The sequence below is a fragment of the Guyanagaster necrorhizus genome (genome assembly GCF_019112545.1).
Source record: "Guyanagaster necrorhizus MCA 3950 unplaced genomic scaffold BT62scaffold_29, whole genome shotgun sequence".
NCBI lineage: Eukaryota > Fungi > Basidiomycota > Agaricomycetes > Agaricales > Physalacriaceae > Guyanagaster > Guyanagaster necrorhizus.
In genome coordinates, this window is record NW_025064908.1 from 270,762 (window position 1) to 292,470 (window position 21,709).

General features: G+C 47.5%; 8 protein-coding genes across 8 annotated transcripts; 7 read left to right on the plus strand and 1 right to left on the minus strand.

Moving 5' to 3' along the window:
- The first annotated feature begins 83 nt into the window (after nucleotides 1-83).
- On the plus strand, nucleotides 84-1,259 carry BT62DRAFT_383539 (uncharacterized protein). The gene is made up of 6 exons (XM_043180722.1): nucleotides 84-205; nucleotides 275-403; nucleotides 458-496; nucleotides 547-816; nucleotides 868-1,167; nucleotides 1,232-1,259. Exons 1-5 carry the CDS (start codon nucleotides 119-121, stop codon nucleotides 1,039-1,041), a joined length of 699 nt encoding a protein of 232 aa, XP_043035952.1. The 5' UTR covers nucleotides 84-118; the 3' UTR covers nucleotides 1,042-1,167; nucleotides 1,232-1,259.
- A 2,938-nt stretch (nucleotides 1,260-4,197) lies between these two features.
- On the plus strand, nucleotides 4,198-5,137 carry BT62DRAFT_1079308 (uncharacterized protein; the record flags this gene model as incomplete). Its single annotated transcript, XM_043179476.1, has 2 exons — nucleotides 4,198-4,775; nucleotides 4,835-5,137. Exons 1-2 carry the CDS (start codon nucleotides 4,563-4,565, stop codon nucleotides 5,135-5,137), a joined length of 516 nt encoding a protein of 171 aa, XP_043035953.1. The 5' UTR covers nucleotides 4,198-4,562.
- Nucleotides 5,138-5,425: 288 nt separating this feature from the next.
- BT62DRAFT_973680 (cytolysin) lies at nucleotides 5,426-6,891 on the minus strand. The gene is made up of 8 exons (XM_043189121.1): nucleotides 6,713-6,891; nucleotides 6,478-6,659; nucleotides 6,282-6,417; nucleotides 6,155-6,227; nucleotides 6,067-6,100; nucleotides 5,999-6,011; nucleotides 5,923-5,944; nucleotides 5,426-5,867 (listed from the first exon to the last, which is right to left on the minus strand). Exons 1-8 carry the CDS (start codon nucleotides 6,859-6,861, stop codon nucleotides 5,628-5,630), a joined length of 849 nt encoding a protein of 282 aa, XP_043035954.1. The 5' UTR covers nucleotides 6,862-6,891; the 3' UTR covers nucleotides 5,426-5,627.
- Nucleotides 6,892-7,016: 125 nt separating this feature from the next.
- On the plus strand, nucleotides 7,017-7,588 carry BT62DRAFT_936010 (uncharacterized protein). Its single transcript, XM_043187050.1, has one exon. The coding sequence runs from the start codon at nucleotides 7,099-7,101 to the stop codon at nucleotides 7,372-7,374; it is 276 nt and encodes a 91-aa protein (XP_043035955.1). The 5' UTR covers nucleotides 7,017-7,098; the 3' UTR covers nucleotides 7,375-7,588.
- A 3,503-nt stretch (nucleotides 7,589-11,091) lies between these two features.
- On the plus strand, nucleotides 11,092-12,132 carry BT62DRAFT_1079313 (uncharacterized protein; the record flags this gene model as incomplete). Its single annotated transcript, XM_043179477.1, has 5 exons — nucleotides 11,092-11,201; nucleotides 11,271-11,391; nucleotides 11,447-11,521; nucleotides 11,587-11,670; nucleotides 11,720-12,132. The coding sequence occupies 5 exons, from the start codon at nucleotides 11,092-11,094 to the stop codon at nucleotides 11,993-11,995; spliced, it is 666 nt and encodes a 221-aa protein (XP_043035956.1). The 3' UTR covers nucleotides 11,996-12,132.
- On the plus strand, nucleotides 12,120-13,327 carry BT62DRAFT_1010412 (uncharacterized protein; the record flags this gene model as incomplete). Its single annotated transcript, XM_043177650.1, has 4 exons — nucleotides 12,120-12,555; nucleotides 12,919-13,024; nucleotides 13,078-13,234; nucleotides 13,277-13,327. 4 exons carry the CDS (start codon nucleotides 12,120-12,122, stop codon nucleotides 13,325-13,327), a joined length of 750 nt encoding a protein of 249 aa, XP_043035957.1.
- Nucleotides 13,328-14,797: 1,470 nt separating this feature from the next.
- Nucleotides 14,798-16,045, plus strand: BT62DRAFT_383832 (uncharacterized protein). The gene is made up of 2 exons (XM_043180723.1): nucleotides 14,798-14,985; nucleotides 15,053-16,045. The coding sequence occupies exon 2, from the start codon at nucleotides 15,238-15,240 to the stop codon at nucleotides 15,952-15,954; it is 717 nt and encodes a 238-aa protein (XP_043035958.1). The 5' UTR covers nucleotides 14,798-14,985; nucleotides 15,053-15,237; the 3' UTR covers nucleotides 15,955-16,045.
- Nucleotides 16,046-17,858: 1,813 nt separating this feature from the next.
- On the plus strand, nucleotides 17,859-18,088 carry BT62DRAFT_905819 (uncharacterized protein; the record flags this gene model as incomplete). The annotated part of the gene is made up of 2 exons (XM_043183612.1): nucleotides 17,859-17,927; nucleotides 17,984-18,088. The coding sequence occupies 2 exons, from the start codon at nucleotides 17,859-17,861 to the stop codon at nucleotides 18,086-18,088; spliced, it is 174 nt and encodes a 57-aa protein (XP_043035959.1).
- Nucleotides 18,089-21,709: the final 3,621 nt, after the last annotated feature.

A 21,709-nucleotide genomic window follows, 5' to 3' on the forward strand; every position in this document is an offset into this window, starting at 1 on the left:
CCGTGATGGGAGCATCTTCCGGCCGACACTTCTCCAATCGATTCGATGTCCTCAGATCCCAGATAGATCGCAGTCCTTTACGGGTGCATTAACGCTCATTTCTTTATAGAATGGACTGATGAATGCTTGTTACTGTCCTCGAGCCGGCGACAAGCTCCTCCGAGTAATGGTTCATAAAAACGTCGGCCATAACAATCTGAATATCGTGAGGTCACTATCGAGATCGCTGCATATCTTGACTGAGAATAACCATATCTTGCCTCTCCTCGATGAGCTTCACTTTGGAGATCTCGTATTCGGAGTATTCCCCATGCTCGAGGGACATAATTTGTCGGGGGCAATGCATGGTGGTTCTTTGAACTCGGTTGATGATATAATGCATTTGCTGCTGCAAGCTTTCGAGGTAAAGAATCGTTACCTTCATTTTTTTGCTACTGTAATGACAAATGGACCCCAGGGCGTTGCCTATCTACACAGAAGTGGCATTGCGCATCGGGTACGTTATTGGTGTCCAGCATGCTTTTTCCGGCCGCTGACCGCAAACAGGTCCTCTTTTTAACAAAATTCATTTTGGAATGGTATCCTCAAAGCAGCAAATACAAGGTCTTCACTCGACCGCGCATGTACATCATCGACTTTGAGACTGCCATACAATTCTCGAGCGACGAGAAGGAGCGTGTCACCAACACCTTCCCCGTATCGAATAGATCCTGGTATCGCCGCCCTTTGGCTCCAGAACTTGAAATTCCTGACGTAACATATTGTCCGTTTCGATTGGATGTGTGGCAGATATCCACAGATATACTGCGGTTCAAGGTGAGAGTTTGCCTGTATGGCGGTTATGTGTTATTAACGTTATATCTGAAGGTAGGTCTACTTTCGGCTACCGAGGTGTTCGATAATCCTCTCCAGAGACCCGACATACAGGACGCGCTCGATGCGCTAGCGAAGTGTATGGGGGCTTTACTACTGAAAGATCTTATGGCGATGAAAATGCTGGATAATGAGTATGACTTTGTCTATGACGAAGAAACTCTTTGATAGAGTTTATGCCTGTATACCCTGCTGCTTGCGTTGGCTAAGCCAGTGGTGTTTCACCACATACGTCCCCCTGCATGGAGTCTAACATACCAGTTCTAGCGCCCTTTAAGCTTGAAAGTCCAAACCGTACGCCGGCAGCCATTTCTCAGTATCTGCTAGTTGTATCAACGCCTCTCTTTTCCGACTTCAGGCTCTACCAAAACCCTTGCAGCTATAGAGCCATTCCTCCAAGCGACATAACCCTATCAAGCTCGACTGTGGGTTGAAATCATCTGGATCAGGACTGCGAGAACTCGCCGAACCCGAGACATATTAAAGCAAGGAGTGTGCACGCCTTATCTACACAGATGGCCCCAATTCAGCTGTGATGGGTTATAATGCCCTCCCTGGGGTCCGCAGTACACGCATGACTAAAGGTCGCATCATTCTCTGCCCTGGAAGCCTTGGCCAAGACCAAGGCTGGCGCTTATTCTCGCTCACCAGGTCAAGAGACTTCCCCCTACGTCCATCAATTTGCCAACTGGCGAGATAATATAGCTTAGCGCTGATTCCATGCTTTGTCTGAATACCGGTTCGGCTCTTGATGGGGGATATTCGGGGATATAACATCTATAGAAAGGCATTTAAGGAGGAAAGCTTTTCCTCGAGCTCATTGGCGTTGTTAGGGTTGCTCGCATCCCTATAAAGATTCTTGAGCCGTGGTCCCGAGCAAATGAACATCGAGGCTCCCTGACGTCAAGTCTTAGTAAAAGACATGGTCAGGATCGACACGTATCCGTCTATACTCATTTCGTCGCCCCGCTTTGGATCTGTGAAGAGAAAGGCTTCACGCAATGTGGACGTTCACTCACTTGCGAGGACCAGTGTAAAAAAACGCGCAATATGAATCTCTGAATGGAGTGGTAGAACTTGTCTCTTTAGGCAGATGAGGGTGTGACAGCACGATAGCTAGCTTGGCACAACGAGGCATCGGTGCTAGGGGTAAGAAAGTAAGTGCCAGAATCGCGTGAGGAGGGTAATAGACTCACGGGCATTGATTTTAGGGCTTAGATCCCTTTGAGATACGCAACTTCGCAGGATCCAGCCGTTACATATCACCGATTCTTTCCGGACGGAGCGAAGGAGTGTGCAATGCTAGCGAACCCATTGCATCTCATCAAATGCATGAATCCATCTCTGCAGATCCCCGTAAATCCATTGCCGTATAGGTGAAAAAAACGCATCATATAGAGAGTAGGTAAATGTCCCTTCATAGAAATGTCTGCTGGGAGGGGACGAAAGAAGAAAAATTTCCTGGATGATCTGGCGAAGGAGATAGGTATCCAAATAGCTTCCTCTCTGTGGGCGCCAGTCTTTCACAAGGTGACAAAACTAGTTGCGCCCGGCGAAATCGGAGATGTGCTGGATGCATACACTCTGGACTTCCAAGTGATGCGTGTTAGACAACAGGAACAGGCAGTTCATATGCGGCCATGAGTGTCGACAATATACAGAGCCGAATACCTCTTGCGAAGGGATGAAAGCGTGGGCTCCTGACCTTACTTTTTCAAAGCCTTCGGGTACTCTTGAACATTCGACGCGCCTGCGACAGCCGTTCCCTATCATACTTGACCACGAGCATCATGAGCCACCATAGTATCCGTACTGGAGACCGCTACTGACGGACCACCCCAGAGAAGCGCGGTGCTTAAGTCGGTACAGAGATATAAGTTATCGGGCAATGCGACAGTTGTAACCCAGATTGTGTTGTTGGTAGATGCGATGAAAAGGACTGGAACGGATTTGGCGGAAACGTATGTGCTGACTCTGTTTTGGGAGTACGACAAGGCATGGGAGGAATACTTGAGGAGCAAAGGCGTTGAAGACTATCGCGGGTTGCAGGATGCTGTTCAGATTAAGATGGGTGCCATTTAAAGGAGCGGAAGTGTAAGGATTCAGCTACGAACGTCAATAAGAACGCATGACGTGCCAGACACCGCTGGCAATGCTCGTGGAATAGACAGTATCAATGGTAGCAAAATCCACCGTCTTTCTTCTCAAAGTACATGTACATCCTAAACACATGTGACCTTAGCGGACAGTCGGAGGATGACGGAGGATGAAGCTCTGTATCTAAAGTAACAACGGCGCTCAGCATAAGCTTTCTCTATTCTTCTCGATACGTTGACTCAACCACAAGGCACCGCGTTGCCGATGACAATGGGTTATTGTGCGTAGGCAATGCAAAAATGCCGCTTCTAAGACTAAATCGAGAAATTGATGGTGCAAAATGACTTACCTAAGAATGACTACTCTCATGGCTGACATATCTCGGTAAAGTTAAAAGCTTCGTGGATCGTCCAGGTCAACATGTATGTCGCTGTTTCTTTGGAATGCCAGGTAATTATCAATACTAGTCTGCGGGGCTCGCGATAAAACTTGCATTGTAACGGAATCGTCTGTAGCTATTAGCTCGGGAAAAGACATGGAAAGACGTACCTTAGCACCTGTATCCTCTGTTGAACTATAACGGCTGAGCACATTACTGTATAGCAAAGTACTAATTCGGTTGGAGCAGAATACTGTACCGCAACCGAACTTGCTGAATTCCAAGCCTCCCGCGACACATTAATTTAGCATCCAGGAGCATTGAATGTAGCAAAGTCTTGAACGTTAATAGAGACACATGCTGGCAAACGGCCCTTGCCGAACTTTCTCATCGACGACGACCGCCGCTAACTGTGCAAATATCGCTCGAAATAAGGAGATTCTTCACTGCATCCATACGCCCGAGACCATGCGCGCATGAGACCACCGTTCTTCTTCAGCTTTGCATTTTCTTCGATGTTTGAAACTGTCCCGGCCAAACTGTTTTTCGAACCAGAGATTCCTAGCGAAGAGGATCAATGAAAATGGATAGTTGTAGTTTTTGCTGATCCCTTCCCAAAGCCACAGACATCGTGAAGAGATACACTACTGCTCAACGTTATCCACGACAAGATAGCAGCCCTTAATAGATACACCCGCTATCTTTTTGCTGAGTAATGATGGGCCGTTTCAGGTGTGGCGTTCCTACACGCGAACGGTATCGCTCATCGGGCAAACTTTTCATTATTTTACCCATTGATCCATTGATGCTACTGTCTATTTTTATTCAGAATCTCTTCCTGACAAATTTTGTCATGGAGTGGTACCCTGATCGTACAAGATTCAAGACGCATACTCGCCCTGGTGTCTACATCATTGATTTCGAGACCGCAATCCGCTTCTCTGAGGCTGATGGTGTTGTTGGCAATGGGAATGCTCGATAATGAAGATGAGTTTGTTTATGACTTTGACGAATGACTCATCATGTGTAGGTTCGAGATCACATTTCATATATCCATCTCGGTTTCTTGCGTGAGTCATGAATTGGAGTTCTCAGTCATTGATGACGCGTCCCGCTTGGACAAAGGTATGCAACAGAGCGTTTATCACCATCGGAACTGTGTTTTCTAGGGCACACATGACCCTTACGGTGATACTGACACGGAGTTCCGCCTATGGGACTAGTTCCTCATTTCAGGGAAGCACTGACACAGTCATCCTTCATTGAGTTGTTATATACATTACCCGGGCCACTGATGGTAGACGCTGATGCGTGTCCTCTGGCCGCCACCGTCCCCGTTGGCAGACTCCCAAAGTTCCTGAACAGCTGCTATGATCGGAGGTACTTCTCAGAAGCTCCCAAACTTTTCGGACTTCAGAAGTTCAGCGTTCTTTAATTCCTTCCGCTCTTCCGTGTGTGTTGATTACTTAACCTTGTAACATCTAGACATCTAAGCGTGAGGAGATGCAGATTTCAGACTCTGCGCTGTGTAATAAAAAGCTAGATGTGGACCAGACGAATTTCTTACCGGCAGCGCCTGGGGCAGGGACCGTTGGGTGGAGAGCGCCAGAGATTTCGCGCCGACGGATGGTGGCCATCCATTTAGGGACTACTGAGGGATGGAGAGGGAGAGAAACATTCTTCAGAATGGAGGGTTTGGGGGACAAGGGTTCTGAGGCTCCGATTAAGCAGATGCTCGACCGTGTCCCGCGCAAGCGGTATGGTCTTTATGACCTGTTCTTTGGATGACTCAACCCAGACCTTGGAAGTTGGATGGGGGGATGACCTCTCTGTTGATTGATGCCCCGGACGTAGTCATGGAACAATTGAAATAGCACATGCTGGCCGCCGCCAAGACATTGAACAAAACGCAAATCACCGTGACCTTGCAGCCTCACCGGAGGCTCGAAATCGAGCCGCACAGCACACATCACTCTGGGTGTTCATTGAGATATTTGTTTTTTTTTTGAATTCGGTGTTGCCATGAGTAAAGATCGTAGCGTCGAAGTCGGAGCACCCTCAAACACATCCCAAGTTGGTAAACACATAGCACGCCGTCTCGATATTCAACTCGTATATAATCGTACAAATCAGCCTAATGCTACCCAGTTCCATATGCTCCAGCTCTGCAGATCGCATTGTTAACGAGGCCAATTGGAAATCAGAAACTTTTTTTGCGGGGTTTTAATTTTTTTAGGAGACGAAAGAAAGGAAAAGGAAGAAACAATTGGTGGTGCAACTACTGATAGTCCTTCGGAGGAGTGTCGTTTTCAGCAGGGAAAGCGACCTGAATTGGAGTCTTCTTCCCGTCCTCGACCTTGATGATAGTAGTGGGCTTGACAAGTTTGACGACCGACTTCGAAGCTCTCTGAGCGCCGTCATTACGGACGATCTCATGAGAGAAGCTGCTGCTCTGGCTCAACCCGTCGAACGCAATGGTACCTTCGGGATAATTCAGGTAATAGTTCGCAGAGAAACCCTATAAATAACAGCTTAAGCGTAATGAACACTCAGAAACGGAAAAAAAAACTTACCCAGTAGTAGTGGCCATTGTATCTGATAAACGCATTAGCTCGACGAGGACTCTGACATCTAGCGATGCATACTCACTGGTTACCCTTGGCTACAAGCCAAAGCATATCAGCTTGACACAAGGAGCGAAGCACGTTATTACTCACTGGCAATAAGACCGCCATCGTTGAGACCATATTTCTGAGAGGAGATTTTCAACAAAGGAGCGAATCTGAAGGCGGAATTAGCACTGACCAGGTTATAGACCGATTTTCCGTTCGTAGTTAACTGAGTCCTCAGAATCGAGAGAGTCTCCCCAGCACCGACACTGCATGAACACATGTCAATTTCGTCCGTACAGCCAGGATCCGGTGGGACTTACGTGATCTCCCAGTCATTTTGCAAGGTGTGCGTCGATTCCTTCGATTGAGTCGACGAGGTCTCATTGGAACTGCTGATGGAAAAATCGGAACCAGCCACTGACCCAATAGTGACCGACCACGTGAGACTGATCGACGCTGATAATACAAAAACGTCGTCAGCCTTAAGCAAAACCAAAGAAATGCATAAAAACTGACAACTACGAGTTACAGTCAGAGACGCCGTCGATGTTGTGGACCACGTTTCGGTCCAGCGTGTGGTAAACGGTTGCGAATTGTTGCGATTGTCATAAGACCAGACAGTCGTCGTCTTTGTGGCATTGTCGACACTGTTACCGACGACGTACGGATCGCCTTTGGTCACGTTGTAACAGTACCAGCTGCGGGACGACAGAGTCAGCTTCCTAAGGAAAAAGAGACGCTGTCCACAGACCTCCAGGTTTCGGCGAAACCCTCGTTGAGGGCGATGTCTCCGAGGCCCTGCATGGTATTTCCGCGCTGGGCATTGAGTGTGTTGTAAACCTGCTGCTTATGCCAGCCAAGATTGGACAGATCTTCCCAAGAAGTTTTCACTCCAGCCATGATATGCAATAAGATGTTGGGTTGGATGGCAGTTGGGTTAAGTTAATGGTCACAGAGAGAAATGCGGGATGCTTTTATAGATTTGCGGGCGACCTTTCCTGTCCTGTCTTGACATCTAGGTCAAAGTACAGGATGAATGGAAGTTGTCGTTATTACCATAGGTTATACACATGTAGGGCACATGCTCACGCATCTGACATCCACAGTACGCGCACACAAGATTGAAATGCGGGATGAATGGAAGCTGTTGTTATTACCGCAGGTTACACACATGTAAGGCACATGCTTACGGATCTGACGTCCACAGGACGCGCACACCAGAGAGACTGGTATTCAAACGGAATCATCTGGTCTTGGGCTGCGCTGTTTGGGGGTAAGACTCTTCTAGGGTCCAGGAACGTATCTCCTCCGCCATGGAGCGCCCTCGCTCGGATTTTGGGCAAAATACTTCCGAAACTCAGCCGTCGTGTTATCCAGGTTGAACTTGAATCCACTCTAGAGGGCATCGCATAGTTGCGCCTAGAGAAACTGGTGGCGCTTGTAGAGTGGTTTGATGATAGCGGCACCAGGTAGTTATTCTTGAAATCTTGATGAGAGAGAATGACAGATCTCTTCTAACAGTGTCGCTGAATGGAAAACCCGAGACAACATAAGGATTGAATCCATCTCGTCTGATGAAAAGCGCTTCGGAAATTAATATAATAATCTCCTCGATTCTCGGCTGTCAATGAAGGTTGGTTCGCGTGAACGTCAAGGCTGATAATCGATGGTCAGAATCGAACATCCTGAGTCAAGGGAAAATGCATACTCCGTCGTTTCAAGAATCAGGAGCCATGTAGGTGACATTGAAGGTGACGCAGGCAGCGTCGGCATGGCCCCACAGACCTCCTTCTGTCGTGGTCAATCTTCCTAACAATCCATTGTCGGCCAGTTCATGGCGGGAACTCTGACAATAAATACAATTTTCAGAGAGGTGATGTGAAAACAAATGCATACCACGCACGTTCTACAGTTCGCCGTCAACTCATAGATGCAATGGTAGTGTCTCAGATGAAAACACCTCTTCAAACTCCGCTTCAGAGACCTTCCAGAACCTTGCATTTGGTAACACCTCATGTGCGCGTTAAAGCCTTCGAAAGCCACCAAGTGATTCAAGAGTTCATAATCTGTGCATTTAGAACCGGTCAACTTCACCATGCCGTTGTTCGAAACGCCCGAACCTGACGTGAACACGAAAGATTCTGCGAGCATGGGTCGTGTACGGTTGCCGAGCTGTCCCAGGCAGGTTTTCGATTTGCGTAACGTGAATCGGTTTGAACGGCTCTAAGGAACTCTAAGCCACGACTCCGTTTTCGCATTATAGATCTATTTTTCGTACTTTTTCCCATATAGTAATAATATTGAAGAAATTTGAGAGCTGTCCATAATGCGTTAAAGATGGGTAATCTGCATGATGTGGAGATTATATAGTGTGGAAACTTAATGTGAAGACATTGCACTGACTGTTGTTTCCCAGGCTGCAGTGTCTGAGACAAAGGCTGTTAGTTGTCATCTAAGTTCGCCGGTGCGTACAACAGTCATGCTTAGCACAACATTCATAGACGAAGGCAGACCGACACATAACCAAGATGAAATGAGTGTGAGGGGAGATGATATTGCACATTTGAGGGGCCGCAGTGCCTTTAAACTCAGTCTTGATATTTGTTCACTTACTGATATCACTGCTGAGGCTGGTGCAGTGGAACCGTATCGCTAGGTCCAAGAGAGGGAATCGGGAATGGCTGGTGATGGTCTCGGTTGTAGCTACGAACAAGCGGGAATCTACGGCAATGCAGCATGTGATCTCGGAGGAACCGGACCGTGTCGACGCTCCCAATAGCTTAAAATGGGACCTTAAAAGGTTTTAATTTCAGCATCAATATTTATGTATATGACATTAATCTAGTAAGTTACAATATCACAAGGAGCTTATATTGATTTTAAACTGTTCAAGTTAGTTTTCTGCTTTTAACCTTTAACTCACCCAAGAGGCTATGGCTTTGGAGACTATTATGTTTTTCAGATCATATAAGAAGCAATTCTGACCCAGTTTGAGGACACTGGGGACGGCGTAAGGATCAAATACGAACGTCGATGAGGCGCATAATGCACCAAAGACCGCTAGAATGTTCATGAATGTACCGCGTCGATTACAGACAAGTCGCCTTTTTCTCCTCGGAATATACTAGAGAAGGGACTGTCAGCTGATGGTCATGAACACGGCGGACCACGAACTTCCATATCGATGGCACCCAATGTGAGCCTGAATCGGTATTCCTTCTTCTCCAAAATTGTCGCAATTCAAAGAAGATGTTTCTAAGGACAATTGAGACCAAGAACACGGTAACATGATGATGTGAAATCGCTTACCCAAGACAAACGTCGGTAAGAGCGTTGTATGTTGTCCATTCCAAGATGTGCGTCGCGTTCTCTTCAAAAAATCGATGTCGGCGTAATTATGAGTACCAGCCTGTTGGTTCCGAGGTACCCTAACACTGCACCAAAATTACTCTTAGCTGCCATATCGGGGAAAACAAACATGGAAGGACATACCTCGGTACAAATACCACTATGCAGCTTCCGCGTTGAACCATGACGATGATGATAAGTAAAGACTGAAATGTTTCGTGCCGTCTGGTTGCCCTTAACGGGCTTTCCTTTTGGCGACGACCATCACCAAGGTAGTTATACTTTACGCCAAAGATCCCCGCAATATGGCCGATTCCTTCACTGCATCATGGGGCCCAAGCCCGAGACGAAGCGCGCGTTTTACCGCTAGCCCGGGCCCAATCAGGTCTTCTTCGGTTCTACGAATTGACGATGTCTGCAGCCTTTATGGCCAAACGAAAGAGCCAAAGACTATGAGCGAAAAACTATTAGTTTTGCCATGAAAGGCTGGCCGATTCCTTCCTGAAGCCCCATCATGAGATATACATATTATTCAACGTTATTCACGACGGGATGGCGATGCTTCGCGGATACATCAGTACGCTTATCGATCCAGAGAATGGTACTCAGCGCATCGAAGTCTCTATATTCCTTTTCGTGAAGCTGACTGTTGGTAGCATGATAGTACGACTGAGCACCGCGAGAAAGAGCATGGTTGTTATTCAGGATGCTTGGCGGCCTGTGAAACTGGCATCGAGTATACGAGAAGATATATGTCAGGTCCCAGATACGCTCAGATGTCTGCACGTTACATTAGCATAGGGTACGTATTATAGCATGTCCGTACGCACTTTGGCCCATGAAAAAATACACTTATTCCTGCTGGTTGTCTGGACGTTAGAATGGGCATTTTGTAAGCGACGTGTCATGCCCTTGAGAGTAGCAAATTGAGGACAAGAAAAGTGAAGATAAACGTCCCGCGTACTATATATCGTCGATGCTGGCAGACATTGCTTGGCATACCGCTCATAGCAGTGCTTGATCTCCTCAGTGCGGTGTGCTGGCGGTGACAATCTCCAGAGCGTCACATCCCTATTGGAGTCCGTCATCGATCTGGCCACAACAGTTTGACAACTTTTTCATCTATCTGATGTCGATCATTTCTGACATATAAATTGTCCTATGCAGCGTTGATCGGGCCTAGTCCGGTATCGCGCTCAAATGAGACTTGGATTGATAATAAAATCTCGGGACGTAAATGGAACATTTACAACTTGTCTGGTCGGGTAATGTAGATGAGGGCGCCATCATGGATATGCTCGAAGGGCGAGCTTACAGTTTGAAGTCCGCTGTTATAAGCGTCCGACAGGGACACAAGCTCAAGGTGGACACACTTTCTCGAGCTGATGCTCTGAGGAAGGGTGGTATGCAGAGATCACGTTGGTGAAGGGCTGGCTGAAACAAATTCGAAAGGAAAAGTGTTAGAGAGTGGCCCACCACTGCTCTGTTTGAGTCTTTGCATCTGATTATATACAAGACATTTATTTTACTTCCTGTTAAAGATCGAACTTGGTATATACCCGTATTATATTTGGCCTGATTACTACTTGATTGTGTGACATTTGGTACCTTATCAATTTATCCTTTTGACCACCACGACGACCGCTCGCTGTGCTTCGTTCATGCCCATCTGCCTGATTTCCAACACTTCCCTCAGTAATATAACATTTTGTTCTGTCTGACTGGTCTCATGAGCTGCTTCACATTTATGCTTCGTGGGTGCTTAAGCGGTGATGCCCTAATATGGTTGACCATCCACCTTCCGGCTTTGTGCGGTCGGGTACTTCATCGCCTCTTTTCTCTCCTACTCTCCTGGCAAATAATGTCACAGGTACTGATTACACTCTGTCCATGTATGATTTCTCATAGACAAAACAACAAGAGCTACTTTCATATCTCAACCTGACGCCGCGACATGTTAGCAGCGGTGGTTCAATCCTTGCTTCTGGCATCATTCTAAACATCGATGAAAAACAGACTGATATCTTAGAGTTTATGAACTGGCTCGCCATCTGCTTCGCCCGGAGCGAAGATGGACATTCCGTTTCCGTTGCAGTATCCTTCTACAACAATGCTGTTACTCTCCATATCGCTGCAGACAAAGGAATCCCTGATCAAGCTGATCTGGACCATGTGGATAACTTTTTCTCCATCGCTCGCGACATTCTCCATCGTCAGAGCGAGCAGGCTGAAAATAACGAATAACTCAGCTTCTCACATGACATCGATCGCATCGAGCATGCTATCGTGGATGCGGTCTGGATGCGATTCTTACGGAAAGCGCGTTTGCTACGATTTACAGCCGTTCTGAACAAGCGTGAAGTACACACTGCTGAAGAGCTGGGCCGAGTGGCGCTCACAGACAAACCAGGGCAGTGAATCGCCCAAACGCATCAACAGCTTGGCTGTAGTTCTTTCAAATGGGGACAGCAACGCCATGCTGAGGGTCGCCTTTGACTTCATTTCCGATCTGGAACACGCTACTCTGGCTTCGGAGAGCCATGATCTCAAGTTCCGTTACTTCTCCCGAATGACGTCCCTGTGTTCTGCCCTCATTAACTCGGATTTCTTCGACGATGCTATTAATCGATGTTTGGATCCAGCTCCTCTACCGCCGTCTGTGGCACGTGTATCCGTACCACCATGATGCGGTCCGTTTCGCAAAAGTAGGGCCAACCCATTTTCGTTCCCTCTGTGGCGGTCAAGGCACACTGGAATACGTATGAGTGGGGCTTAAACTTGGCATAGTGCCGAAAGTTGTCGACTATCTCATGTCCCTGCGAGACGTGGTTATAGGAATTCTCCGTCGGCAGTCCATTACATACACTGATGAAGAGCTCGAGGAATGGCTAAAGGCCTATTCTACGCCTAGGCCACTATTCAAGATCGATCCCTCTTGGATTGTAGGAGGGACTGTGACTGTGCGACCACACCCGCAGATTCCAATGATGCATTATCTCGATGTGGAGAAGATTCAGGTGTTGGAGGACACTATAGGGTCTAGCAAACGGCTGTGTGATACTTGCCATCGCTACAAATCGATCTGTGAAAAGCAGACAGGATGGAAATGGATATTCTCGGGGTCGTCGAGGAAGAAGGCCCACCAGGATTGGATGATACCTACTGTTGCGGAGTCTCCTACCATTTTCGCAGCTGCCTTTGTAGAGCAGGCTGTGAATCCCATCATCAGTTCTTCGGTAGCAGAGGGTGAGCGTAATTTTGCTTCCCACTTTCTTTATCACAGGTTCATAGTTCCATACTAACCTTCCCTTCCTACAACTCCGAGATGCTTATATGTGCAAAACTAAGTAACCATTCAATTGCTTGGCTACAATAAGTTTAAGCGCTGGCAGTTCATGATAGTTTACGACCGACTTCTGGAGCATTCTCGCAGATTTTTCTCAATGAGGTGTTTCGGCGTGTCCAGTCACGAACCGGTAAATTCTGTACTTGAGGTGCGTTGACCAGTGGCAGCACAATATTCTCGTAAACAAGGTTCGACGTCACTTTTTCAATGCCTTCGGTTTTCTTGGATGTCTAGACACAGCATCTGCGACGGCCGTTTCCCAGCATACTTCGCCATGAGCAGTCGTCACGGTATCTGGACAGGAGACCGCTATCGATGGACCATCCCCAAGAGCAATCTCTGGCACATTGAATCTCTGCACTTATGTCGGTACAGAAATCTACCCGCCAGCGTGACAATTGCGATGCCGATTGTATTGGTAGGAGAGGGGACGAAAGGACTGGAGCTCTGGCCATGACAGATGCGCTGACACTGTTTTGGTCGAACGGTAAGGAAGAGAATGCCGGGGATAAAGGAAAAATGAACCGAGCTAAGGCTCGGGAGGAACGCCCGAGAGGCTATGGCTTTGGAGACTATTGTGTTTTTCAGATCATATAAGAAGCAATGCTGACGCCGTTTGAGGACACTGCGAAGGCGAAAGGACTAAATATGAACGTCGGTGAGGGCGCATGATGCACCGAGGACCACTAAACTGTTCATGAATGTACCGCGTCAATTACGGACAAATAAGTCAGCTTCTTCTCTGAGTATACTAGAGAAGGGACTGTCAGCTGATGGTCATGAACACGGCGGACCACGAACTTCCATATCGATGGCACCCAACGTGAGCCTGAATTGGTATTCCTTCTTCTCCAAAATTGTCGCAATTCAAAGGGGATATTTCTAAGGACAATTGAGACCAAGAACACGGTAACATGGTGAAATGAAATCGCTTACGCAAGGCAGATGTCGGTAAGAGCACTGTATGTCGTCCATTCCGAGATGTGCGTCGCCTTCTCTTCAAAAAATCTATACGTACCCTCTCGTCTTGCACTTTTACTAATTCATCTCCTCCCTGAGAACTTACAGCTCGAAACCAATCATGGTTTCTTCTGACGAGCTACGCATAGTCGTCAATGAAAAATAGATGATCGGAAATTCAAATAGGACTACTCTACCTTCACCATTCCCCCGGGCCTCTACATGTAAATTTCGCTCTCGAAGCGAAAGCCAGCAAGCGTTGGCTTCTTCAACGTCTCTTTGTAAGTACTAAGTATATAGCCACGCCTTTATAAGGTTTGCCTTGGAAATCGTTTCAATCGAGCAGGATACACTAAACACACATACTGACTTCCAGGCTCGGAAGGAAGCAGATCCAGGATACCTTAGAAGTGCTATCCTGAAGAATATCATCTAGCGACATGATACCGGTGCTGGAATAGATTAGCACATGCAATAGGTACAGTGGCAAGCGCTTACCCACCCTGATAAAATTTGGGGAAGACACGAACGCTGAGTGCAAATTCAATCGGGCGAGAGGTGTTCTCGTAACAAAGTTTCAAATATATTCACAGTGAGCAAAACTCGCATCAAGATAATACCGTAGGCTAAGTTACTTACGCTACCTGAGACCGTATCGTACAGCAAGTTCACCCAAGCCGGTTCGGACAATCCAGGTGTCGGTATTGACAATTTTATTTCCGTGCAGTTCTCTATACATTCAATAAAGATTTGTTTATCAGGACTGGACGAAAGCCCTTCGCTGTCCGCGCAGGACCAAGAAGATCTTGGTGATGACGATAAGCAAATATCTAAGTCGTTGATCTTTATGTAACTGTGAACATTTAATCCCTTATAGTAAATGTATTGACCTCAAAATATATTTCTAAAAGGCATGTCCACAAGCCGTGTATCATGCGAACGGGCACGCCGGCTCTTAGTTCCTGTCGAGTTGGATTGTTGGATGCACCTTCATCCGCTGAGCAACTGCTGAGGCGGATAATTTGAGCCGTTTGGATGCCATATTTCTTCGGTAGAAGCCTTGTAAGAAGATACAAGCCCATTTAGATAAGGATATCCAAATACACACGGTCCGAGAGTTTAAATTTTGGTGGAAGGATAGGGTCACGTGCCACGAGCGCTGATAGATTCAAATCCATTCCGGACCGATGCCCCTTCATCCTTCTCATTGGCAGTGGTTGGCTCCGCCACAAGTGACAACTGGAAAGTAAACCATAATCTAAAACTTCTCTTATTACTTGGCCCAGATTCGGATTATCTGGTAAATCTCTGGCTGCCAATCCATGCTCGTTCTTGTACTCTGGAAATAAAACTTCCTCTCGGTTTTTACGGTACTATTCAACGCTGCTTCGTTCATCATATGCTGCCTCAGGCTTTTCTGACAACCATGGCTTCTAGAACTTGCTCAAATTTTATTGGATCTTACTTGACTTAGGGAACTTGTGAGACTGCTCAGTCGTGACTGTCGTAGCCAAGTTGTGACCTTCAACGAACTCTTTTACAAGGTGGGCTTGGAGAATAGCCTGGTCGACTGAACGTTTACATTCAATGAACTAACACTCTCGTAGATATTCCATCTCGTTATGTCAGAACTGCCACAGGAATTGGTCGCCGACATGGTGGATAAACTTCACAACGATCCGGAGGCGCTAAAAGCTTGCTCCCTTACTTGTCACGCTTTCTGCGCCAGGTCTCGGGAACATACCTTTCTCACTATTTCTCTTGTGAACGAGAAGCATTGTATCGACTTCTGCGATGTATGTCAGAAATCGTTGTATATATCCCGAAGCGTCGCCGTGTTACATGTCTACACCACCAACGTCTTTCAAACGCTTCTCGAGTTTAAGCTTCTTGGGTCGTTCGTAAACCTCCATTCCGCCACCTTTCGCTCCGTCGAATTTGACGGACTTCCCTACCACTGCTTCTCCACTCTTTCGTCTATCCGAAGCATCACTCTAGCAGGGGTCACGTTTCTAGATATCGTTCATTTCAGCTCCTCCTTATCCTATCTTACCTCATTGAAGAGGGCGAAAATTTACGCCATTAGGTTGGTAGGACGGGCTGTGCCAAACTCGAACGGCGCTGTCAGGTGCCCTCGTGTCCATGACCTGAAGCTGTCTTGCAATCTGCGTGATGGCCCAGTTCTAGAAGCTTTCGCTAATGGGGATTTAATATCCTTGAAAAGCTTGCGTATTATATCAACCGTGTTCTGTCCGCAGAATATTTCACACCTTGAAAGGCTGATGCAAACACTATCCCTTCCAGTGCTGCGTGTCACCGGTCTCCAGCCCGCTGGTTAGTAGTTATATGGTATCTAATCACAGAGATCTTTCTCTTATGTATATATAGATTTAGGAATGCGAAATCCTCTATCTCTGGGCAAAATCCATACCTTTGTGCTACAAATCAACTGGTACCCAGATGACTCCCATCTCTACGCAGTACGATGGTGGACTAGATGTGTTGTGATAAGCCCCTCCTTGGAAAGAGTCACCATCTTATATGATACTCGCCAGGAATCCGGGCGATCCAGATAACAATAACGAAGACTTCGCAAGGTACACTTGGATGAACTTGGATAGAGCATCCGCAGAAAAGGTTCCTTTCACCTTGCGGAGCTTTCGTATGGTGCTTTGTACCGATCTTTCCATAGAAGATGACGGATTGAGACTGAAAGAGTATATGGAGGATATGCTCCCGGGTATACAAGCACGGCACAAGCTCCGGGTGGACGTGGTTAAAGACTTTTGTTCCGTAATCACTCGGTGATTGCCCCCTACGTTCCAGGACATAAACCTCTTCGTGTCACATACATATATGGCTCTCTGTTATTATTTTGGTACGTCTCGTGGTAATTTACCCAGAATGTGGAATTTTTTCACACCAGCCACATGTAGAATACCAATAAACAATGCGTGACTGCTCACGGCCCAAGAACGGGCTCGTGCATTTACAGGCCATATTGCAGGACATTGAATACAAGAAGTCGAACATTCGGTTCCCTCCTGGCGCCGCCCATATGACATGCCTTGAAGACAACTCTTTCACAACGCTAGCAACCAAGTCCTGATTAAATAACGCACCTTTCTGGGACTTGGCCTAGACCCAAAGACACACGACTGGCAGGGAGCATCCGGATGGATGATCGCCGCCTCCCTTCTGGGAAAGCCTTCACGCCTAGGGTGCTGGGAAATCATTCAGCCCTAGGGTAACTAGGAAGCAGAGATAATGTCAGACAGTATCACAGTCTAAGCAGAAGGTTAGCGTCAAGAGGGCGGTAAACTGAGCTTTCTGAAGCAAACCGTACGTACGTCAGCGAAACACCCTCCGCGAGCAATGTCCTCGACCGTGGTAAATAATCGATGGACCGCTTTATCGTGTCTTTGGCGTCCTTCCTACTTGTCGGGCTACCACCCAGAGATCTGCTCTGTATTAGAGAGACGTTTTCGGCGCAAGTAGCCGCCAGGATGGTGTTTCGATATTGCTTGCACCGCCCTCGACGACGACCGTGAGGATGGAACGTGTATGCCGTGCTACCCGAGGCGACATGCAGGTGGACCGTGACGACGGAGTATCTATCGGGTCAATAGCATCAGTAGGCGGCGGCGTGAAGGGACGAAGGACAGTGGCGAGCTCGACAATGGCAAGTGAGAGCCAGTGAGCCCTCATCGATGATCCGTAGGGCGATCTCTACGACAGCGCAGTATGCCCTAGCGAGCTAACTGTCCTTGTTCATGTACTTGTCGCTGCTCGAAAGTGTCGATGTAATCAGCTCTGACCGTCTGGCGAAGCGGCCAAACTGGATCGGCCAGTTGTAGAAGGTGTCAAGAAACGCTGAGAGGACCCATGAATATCAATCAAAATTACTCGGATTTTGTATTCCAGGATCCTCGTGAGTGTTTCCCACTCAAACGATGACTGATACTAACGCACGCTATGTGTGGCATAACACGTTTCTGTGTACTGATGACGCGTTTTGGCATGCCACAACGCTTGATGGTGTTCCGGAAGGAGTTGCCAGATATAATCCGAAGAACAACAGCGGTTTCTCGGTAATTTCCATGGCGCAGTGCGCCGGCTTGCTTCCAGTCCAGGTCATGGCATACTAAGTAATTATGATGTTGTCATACCTTCACTCCTGGAAGCCTATAAAAGTGGGCCTGGGACGAACTGAAGTCGACATCGAACGAACGCCCCTTCCGATATGTGCCATCGCAGAATTAGCTCTACCAGATTTGTCTGTGGACACGACGCTCCCCACGGCGATCTGCGGGTCAGTCGTTTTATACCTTCCTTTAAAACTGCTAGTATCTGACTCACCATTTGCAGATCGACTGTGGGTCCAGCAAGTGCAGATATAGCTCGCACCACTACCCTATCAATCACGAGTGCAGAAAGAGCTGCCGACAGTGGTTGGTTAACTGTCCTTGCTAGTTCTATCTCTGATCATCTGCTGACGAACATCGACAGGCTACGGCCATCGCAGAACGTGGTGACCAAGAAAGTCGATTCTCTTTGCTATCATTGCAAGTTAGCTGGCGGAATACAACGTTCTTGAACTAAACACTCCGAACTTTCAGAAGGTCTGGGTACCTCGGGGTTAGATGTTGCAGTCTTCTTTTGCTGTGTTGCTTCTACGTAGACTCGTACGATTTTGATAGAGCATGGCAGATATTTAAATAGACTTACTTCACCTATCACGCCTGGAAAGCGCGCCATGAACGTTAAAAGCTTCGAATCTGCAATTTAGCGATCTTATCTATGCACGTGACCGTATCTTCCATAAAAATGTTCTGATCGTCGAGACCAGCAAATCGGCGACTCTTAAAGTGAACTGTATGTGGAAAGAAAAGCATGAGTCGAAAAGTGTATTCTCTCATCGAAAAGGATACGTCCCCCGAGCACATCCCCGTGACCCCTATTTCCAATTGCTTTCATTAAGTGAGCCTGCATAAAGCAACTTTATTACATCGCGGAACTGCGGCGACAACGCTTTAGGTAGCTATCAAGGTACAAAGACAACTTTAAGCCCGAGATCTTTCTGCCCTCAAATGGCAGGCGAAGCGACAGATCCTCGAGGCTTTGGTGCTAACACGCTGCATCACTGCGCTAGATCTGATTCAATTTACAGGCCGCGTGTGTAGCAAACGGGTTGATTGATGCGAGACACCGTCAGAACTGAAGCGGCACTAAATGAAACAATAACAACCAAAAAACATGAACAAAAACAGCACCATAGTCTTAGGTACGGTCAGAAATTCCTTTCTGACGCCTCTGTGATTGAAGGTATTCTCATATGACTCGGTATCAAAGCCACTATCAGGATCATGAGCGAAAGATTGGAAGAGAAATCACAGATACAGAATGTTCTTACAGCGTATCGCCGCGTCAGCGGGTTACCGTCGGCTCCAGAAGAGCGACAAACGGTCATGCAACGACATTAATCTGATCTTTCGTCAGGCGTACGATCTATAATGGCAAAAAGATCCCTGCCTGGAGAGTAATGATCTATCTCCGGAAGTCACGGAAGCCGTACATGCACCAACAGAATAGCATGCACGCGGCATTTTTAACTCCAGTCGACCCTGAATGAGTGTCCCATGAGGCTATCTGACGCCAGGTGTTGGATGCGAGGAAACATGATGTCGTTCCCATGCGCAAGTTACTGGTGTCGCCGTTACGCTCTTTCGAAGAGTTGTAGTGTGGCACTGCGCGGGTTCTTGTACGTCAGGCATGTTTGGTCGCTCTGTTTCCGAGGGTTTTAGGACGGGTACTTGAGGAGCGGAATAACATCAGCATTCTGAATTAGGGATAACGAGATCGTACATGCACTGGAATCGTTGCGACGATGCCTCCCGAACCGGAGGACGAACGTGTTGATATGTTCTGTATTGTTTTCTTTCCATCAAAGAGTGGAGGCCGCGTCAAATACTTCCTTTTTTATTCCCATGTCCTGAGGCGCAAGTGGCGGAGACCAGTGACTTGTCCCCAGCAGATGGAACGTTCCCAACGTGCAGATCAGACCGCTGTTGCTGCAAAACAATAACTATATATTAGATAGCAGTGCATCATCAACAGAAGGCCCGATTAAGAGTGATAATGCACGAGACACTGCACTTCGATAATCGAAAAAGTTGCAGGACCCGCAGTTCGCCGAAGAACAATCTCGGCGCATGAAGCACGATGTTCTTGTCCCAGGGCAATAATCACGACCCAAGCAAAGAAAACACGTTAATTCCAGCCCAATACCTAGGACTTGATAAGCATTGTTGCAGGCCATAGACCCGGGAACCTACTTGGCGAGGGAATTATTCGATCACCATCACTGCTGGAAAGCACAGCCCGCTGTTTTTGAATTATCCGACAAGGCGGAGGCGATTGAGGCGTGGGTCAGGACTTTTTTGCTTGTCACATCTCAGAATTGATAAAACAGCTGACACAACTTCTGTTTCTCGGCGGCTTTCCCTGTTGCTTGTCCAAGTGCGCAGTATTACATGAGAACGCTGTCTGGATAAATTCTGTGAAATGGAACCATACGGCTCGCTAGCCGCGTCTTGGATAAAATAAGCAGGAGGACAGAAACATCAAAACATTGAGTCTGTGATATCGAGAGCGATTGGTTAACATCTTGATAGCCGACTTTGTAAATACAGGTTCTTTATCGGGGAGACCACCGAATGAATACGTACGTCGCTGTGTTCAGGAAGTAAGTTGGCTGTTCGGGTACAAGTGGATACGCATACGGATAGGAAGGAAAGAATGCCAAGTTGGTGCGCCCAGCACGTATGCGGCGTGAAAAATGACTACAAGCCAAGAAGAAACCCAAACGACATATCGGGAATGAGGAATGACAGTAGATAGCTCTTGTTGTCTAAAAGGCCTGCGCCCGAGTAACAAGACAACGGGCGGCAAACACGATATTCAAATGATACTGTAATGACGCTGTTGCATATCTACCAGTGTTGTTGTCAGCCAAATGAAAAAAAGGAACGACGAAAGCACAGACATGTATCATACGGTGCGGGGATAAGGGAAGGGGGAGAGAGCACTGCGTCGCGTGATGAACAATCATAGCCGATACCATTGAATGGGAAAGAGCTGATAACACGCCTTACGCTCGCCATTCTGGACTAGAGTAGGCCAAGGGTGCTGTAAGTCGATTGAATGGTTGGTGTGCAAGCGGCAGGGATGGTAACAGGCGGTACTATCTATAGCAAGGTCGGCGTCAAGTAAGATTACGAGCAACAGGCACAGACCTCGGCCACTAGCGCGCTTAGGTAGAAGATAGCCCGAGCTCGTCATGGTCCAGAACATGACATTGTCTCGCAGCAACCTGCGCTGATTCTATAGCGTCGATGTCATACTCCTTGTGAGAACGGGGTCCATTCCATGCGATTCTTCAGCCTTTCTGCGCGCGCCGTAGGGGTTGGATGATATTGCGCTGAGAATCCAAAAACTCGTAGATAGGCGACATAATAGCAACGTTATCTATCCGGAGCCAACTGACATCAAATAAGCTGGCCGAACCATTATGGACAACGACAACGTACCTCTAACCGCGGCACGCCTCGTCTGGTCTTGGTCCGTTAGCTACAGGATAGTTATTGGCCTGAGTTAACGCAAGTCAGGAAACGTCTCGTATGGGAAGAAATCCGTACCTCTTGCACCGTTGCACTTCACGTTGCTGGTTGCCTAATCATTTGTTCCTACACCCCAATATCCGGCTGCAATCACCAGGATACCGTTCACCCATAACTAGATGCCTCTAACATCGCCGTAGCTGGGAGAGTAGCTGGATGTCAGTTGATTTCCTGTGTCGTCAGAGATTGCTTGTGAAGAGTCGGGCATCGGTCCTCGTAGGCACGTAACATGGATACGAGGTTTCCTGGGGCACAATTCTTGGCACACAGAATCTTGATAATGCTGGAAACAGAGATGGTGGGTGTACAAGGTCAGGAAACGCGCTTGTGAGCGTCGAGGAGAACGATGGCGGTCGTGGCGGTGTCGGGCAAGCGGGTAATTTCCATTTGGAAATAAGGTTTCTGAATGAACTTG

Bases quoted from the DNA above. Each gene is read 5' to 3' on its own strand.
- BT62DRAFT_383539 (XM_043180722.1), top strand. From the start codon at position 119: ATGAATGCTTGTTACTGTCCTCGAGCCGGCGACAAGCTCCTCCGAGTA. The intron at 206-274 runs GTGAGGTCACTA...CTCCTCGATGAG, and splicing joins GCCATAACAATCTGAATATC to CTTCACTTTGGAGATCTCGT. The intron at 497-546 runs GTACGTTATTGG...GACCGCAAACAG, and splicing joins GAAGTGGCATTGCGCATCGG to GTCCTCTTTTTAACAAAATT.
- BT62DRAFT_973680 (XM_043189121.1), bottom strand. From the start codon at position 6,861: ATGGCTGGAGTGAAAACTTCTTGGGAAGATCTGTCCAATCTTGGCTGG. The intron at 6,418-6,477 runs GTCAGTTTTTAT...TTGTATTATCAG, and splicing joins TCTGACTGTAACTCGTAGTT to CGTCGATCAGTCTCACGTGG. The intron at 5,868-5,922 runs GTAAGTTTTTTT...TGTTATTTATAG, and splicing joins ACAATGGCCACTACTACTGG to GGTTTCTCTGCGAACTATTA.
- BT62DRAFT_936010 (XM_043187050.1), top strand. From the start codon at position 7,099: ATGGAAGCTGTTGTTATTACCGCAGGTTACACACATGTAAGGCACATG.
- BT62DRAFT_383832 (XM_043180723.1), top strand. From the start codon at position 15,238: ATGTCAGAACTGCCACAGGAATTGGTCGCCGACATGGTGGATAAACTT.